Genomic DNA, 5103 nt, shown 5'->3' with positions numbered 1-5103 from the left:
ATTGATTACAGGTATTTTACACAATTTACCACAAATGCAGGCGGATTTTCCACTCTATTAAGCTAATCGAACTATAATTTTTTCATCGTATAACCTCTTGAATTTTCACTGAAAAGCGCACGTCTATGTGTAAAATACATAAAGGCTAGCAAATACGCAATGTTAAACTATTTGTGATTTGAAAAATTGTAGTTAAGATCTGTGCTGAAACTGTATTACGAAACGAGTCGTACTAAAGATACCTACGTAGTAGGCGCCTTTTGTACGTCATTGCACGTTAATAAGCAGCAGGCTACATATTTGGAAACTACATAACAGGTATACTACTTTCTTTTTCTGCGTTCATTTGTAAACTTTAAATTGTGCAGAAAAATTAATGCTATATTATTAAGCAGTTGGACATAGAACGAGTTTGTAGTCACAAAAGAATGCTGTTATATCGGTATTGACAATGGGTCCTGTACTCGAAAACAATGCATTCTATAGCATTTGAGTATTTGTGCTGCCTGTATCTCAGATGGTGTCTGGACAGGAACCGTTGACTTCTTCGAAAGTCACTTGAGCTTCATTATCCAGCATAATCACATCTATATTCGCCTGGAACTTAGGGTCTATTCTTGAAGTTCTTGACGCGACCGTGTAGATCACTGAAATCGTAGGCAATCGATTAGTGCTGAGTCACAACTGAACTTATTAATTCATAATTAATAAGTTCAGTTGTAAAATACGCAGTGTTTTAGTTACAGTTCTGCCTTCTGATAGTTAATTTTAATGAACGACGGAACTGGCTTGTCTGGGAATCGAGGTCTGTCCTAATCGCTTTGTCCTGCCGTTTGGCGTCTAAAACGACGCCCTGTATTTTCTACGACGATGAAAAACGCGCTTCATAAATCTGATCAAGTGCGCTTGTTAGCGTTTGTGGAGTTATTGTGTTCGCCAGATATTTCGATCTATTTACTGAGAGCGTTCTTCCGATATAGCAAATAAGGAAGAGAAGCTCAATGCTCTAAAGGTGTCACTGGTAGGTAAGTAAAATAATGATAATTTTTTTTTTATTATCATTATTTTACAGTACGGACCCTCAAGTAAGAAAAAACAAACTTACTGTAGGGTCCCTCTTTGATAAAGATGACTGCCCAGTTGTCGTAGTCCGTCCCGAGAATTTGAGCTGTTACAATCCTCTTTCCTGAAAAACATCGTTTTCGATATACTGATATTAACTAGGTCCTGTTATAATATGCTCCCTTCTGGCTATGATGGCCTGACGCTCTGTTCTTCAAACTGCGACACACAAAATTGTTTTGTAAAAACCTGTTTGCTCGCTCCAGATTGCCTCTACCTAGTACGATTTCAACAATAAATATCTATGTCACATAGTTTCTTGATATGTAGTCTCTGGAACAGACGGAACTGGATTTACGTTTTATTTTTATAATGCAATACGTCCTTAGTTGGCATTTCATTTATGAAACAGTCGTCATTTTATATATGCTTAATAACAATGCGTTTTATTAGGTAAGGTTACATATAAGATTCTACGTAGTAAATATCTCGTGCAACTGCACGTCTTACCGTTAACAAGGAGATCGTAGATTGCCGGCTGATCAGGTCTGTCGGTTATATCGAAGTGCATCGTTCGAACACTGTTACTGAAAGTGTCAATATTGTAACATTAGGACATTTTAACATCTATTTACTTAGATACTAATAACTAGAAAAAGATAAAATTTATAGGTAGCATAGCTGAAAATTTTTTACCTCCACTCGTAAGCTGTTACTGTCGTAATAACAATGTGACTTAATAGTTTGTTGGGGTCAGACGTATGGGCGAAAAGCCACTGAAACGTTTCGGGCAGTTTGTTTGAGCCCATGGGATAACGAAAAGGCATTCTAACGCGTTGCTACACACATCTTTGTTTATATGGCTTTGTGCACCTGCAGTGGAATCAGGCTCACCTAGATGTACGCACACGTTGGGAACTTCTCTGAGTAAAAGGTACCTACGTGATCTTCAAACGTAGAATGGAGCTATAAAAGAAAAAAATACTCCACATGGACGTTACAGATTTGCCGTAAAAGAAACCAAGGCCACTCTATCAGAGAACGAGGCCTGAAAGTGAATTATGGACTTAGCATTCGCTTGCCACTTTTTCTCTCTGTCAAACTCGGCCAATTCGTAGAATGTTTGGTCCAGGCAAAAACACGACGAAGCATAAAGCTGCAAACAGGCTAGGATCAGAAATAATCCCGATGTTCGCAAAGAGAGTGCAAGGCAATCCTGATACAAAAACGTAAGGTCGAAAAATTACTAGGCTAAAACATCCAACTGAGCAGCACTGTATTAACCATAGAATATTTCAGGCAAGCGAAGATCTTCTAGGCCTCCACGCATAGGGGCCGATAGGACACTTACTTCGCTCGCCAGATTGTCAATGTCAAGTAGCAAGGAGCGCATCAGAGTGAGAACAGCTGTGGACAGTTTGTGAACTGCAGCATACACTTCCTTTCAATGTATCTAAAAATATGGCTACTTGTTATCATACGGTAGCTATATTCTTAAATACTTCTCCTCTATATTTAAACATTTTGCATAGCTGCACAGCCCTGCGACATTATTCAGAGGTAATAAAAACGATTGAAAAGGGGTAAAATGCCCGCAAGGGACAAGCCGCAAAATCTATTAAAGTCTGCACAGAACAAAAAACACTCCGCGCGTCGGCAAATACGCGGAAGGTGTCATGTCTATTTTACACGTTCCGAAATAAATTTCACGCATCTGTAAAGTATCTCTCTGTGTTTAGAAACTCACACTCGTATACATAATATTGTTAAACCCAAAAATGTACAATAAATAGTTCTATTTATGTAAGTGGGTCCAAGCAATTTAAGTGCCGGCCACCAGAATCAAGTTTTAAAGCAACAGCTGTTCGTGTAGTATGCTTCGCCATACGAAGCTACAACAACGTATCGGTATTTGCAAGAAATGGATTTTCTCCTTCATTTCGGTTCCAAATTACACAAGGCATCCTTTAATTTCTTGAAGAACCTTCATCATATTTTTTATTCACTAAAAGGCCTTTTTGGTCTTCAAAATAAGTACAGAGATAGGGATGGCTTCAGGAACGGTGTATTACTTATAGACCTTGCTTATCCTTTCAGCCTGACATGGACTCGAGGGAAAATCACCACACGTTCCACACTACTATTTATTCGGGTTATTACACTTTCAGCATTCGAGAAAAGGCTAACAGTGTTGAAAGCCAACTAGAGGCAAAGAGCATAAGTAGTATATGAAAAATTGTCCGATGATAAAATAAACCTCAACTAGAGCTTGAGTATGGTTCAACTTTATACTTCTGCGTAAAACTCGACATAGAGAAGGTATTTTTAAACCCTAATGAAGTCAATCAAGTCACGGCCGAACCACCATGGCTGTCATGTTGGATGCGTGGATCGTCGATACCGGAACAGTCGTTCCTTACGGAATGAGTTAGTGTCCCATTTTTATATCTTTTTGAGATGCATACACATACACAGACGAACACACAAATCTGTTTGTGGCGTCCAGATGAAGCCAAATCTTATTCCATAAAAATATATTGAGAGGCAACAACAAATTCGGTCTTCCGATACGAAGAATCTCGTTGCGTTATGTTTTACTCTCTGAGACATCAATCAATCCCAAGATGATTTCTTTTGCAGCTTATTTTGCCTATGCTCACTCATAGATTCCACACATGTTTATTAATTAGTTTCTTTGTGTCCCCGGGTTACTCTAACACAGGTATTTTATGGTTCCACTACCAGCTTGCTACCGCTTATTGGCAGTGCCAAAAAACAATTTATGCTAGGGGTTTGCTGGAAACTATTTAAACAGCCGCAGTAAAAACTTAACAGCATACCGCAGCTAATATATATATTTGACTCGTACTGTATTTGGTTTTTACCAAGGTCAAAATTTGCCACTCCTTGTGTTTTTTTCTTATAACTGAGGGGACTATTAAACGGGATTTAATAAGCCCGAAATGAAATTTTACACATAAAAAATATACTCCCCTCTAGTAGACCATTCGAGGTCGATGCTATTTATTAGAAATTGGAAGTGAGTGTGCCGCGTAATAGGTAGCCAGCATTTAAGAGCAAGCTTTCTTACTGATTGCTTACATCTCGTCTGGCACCGGGCAATACATAGTTACAAACATAGCTAATTTTTACCGGGGGCGACATTGAAAAGAGAAAGAAATGACTATCTCCGGAAAATACGCCTAAGCTTAGAATAGAAGCAGATATGCATTTCAAAAGAATGATGATTTTCGCTTGGTAAGACTGAAAGGGTCTTCTACATTGGGTAACGCTTGAAAAGAACGAGGCAGTCAACAGGAGTATATATAAATCCTAATCGCGTTGAGTGGATCGGTCTATCTAACAAGAATGGCCCAATAGACAAAGCAAAGTCATCTGTCTTTATGGCGACGCTAAACCGACCTTGGCCAACATTGTAAAAGCGGTCATGCAAAGACTTAAATACGAGTTTTTTTGCACCCGCCACGCTCGACGGGTGAAACTCATACGTACACTTGACAGTGGCTGTCGTCTCCAAACTTGACAAGGCCTAAATAAATTGCCTGAGAATGCTTTGAAGAGTATGGCGAATACATAAATATAACAGAATAAATTTGGCTGTTACCAGAATTTACGGGAGATGCTGTGTGGATACTGACCAATTCTTACCTCCTAGCTCTCTCTTTCTCTCTCACGCGCACACACACACACATACTCATACACAAAGGGCGCACACTCATACACCAAGGACACACACTCATACGCAAAGGACACACACTCATACACAAAGGACACACATTTATACACAAACGACACACATTCATACACAAACGACACACACTCTAACACAAAGGACACACACTCATACACAAACGACACACACTCATACACAAACGACACACACTCATACACAAAGGACACACACTCATGCACAAAGGACACACATTTATACACAAACGACACACATTCATACACAAACGACACACACTCATACACAAAGGACACACTCATACACAAACGACACACACTCATACACAAAGG

The 5103-nt window shown here is 39.2% G+C and overlaps 1 protein-coding gene across 1 annotated transcript in view; it reads right to left on the bottom strand.

Annotated features, from left to right (window-relative positions):
- Positions 1-15: 15 nt before the first annotated feature.
- The window catches only part of LOC111264572 (major urinary protein 20), a 13989-nt gene continuing 8901 nt past the window's right edge, over positions 16-5103 (bottom strand). Inside the window, exons 3-5 of the mRNA XM_022840621.2 lie at positions 1573-1649; positions 1106-1186; positions 16-647 (exon numbers count right to left, since the gene is read on the bottom strand). Coding sequence (XP_022696356.1) covers positions 514-647; positions 1106-1186; positions 1573-1649 — 292 coding nt within the window. The 3' untranslated portion in view covers positions 16-513. The remainder of the gene's footprint in view (positions 648-1105; positions 1187-1572; positions 1650-5103) is intronic.

The sequence above is a fragment of the Varroa jacobsoni genome, unplaced genomic scaffold, assembly GCF_002532875.2.
Source record: "Varroa jacobsoni isolate VJ856 unplaced genomic scaffold, vjacob_1.0 scaffold_876, whole genome shotgun sequence".
In the NCBI taxonomy this organism is placed as follows: domain Eukaryota; kingdom Metazoa; phylum Arthropoda; class Arachnida; order Mesostigmata; family Varroidae; genus Varroa; species Varroa jacobsoni.
The sequence above is the reverse complement of the archived record's forward strand: the minus strand, read 5'-3'. Positions and strand labels throughout refer to the sequence as shown.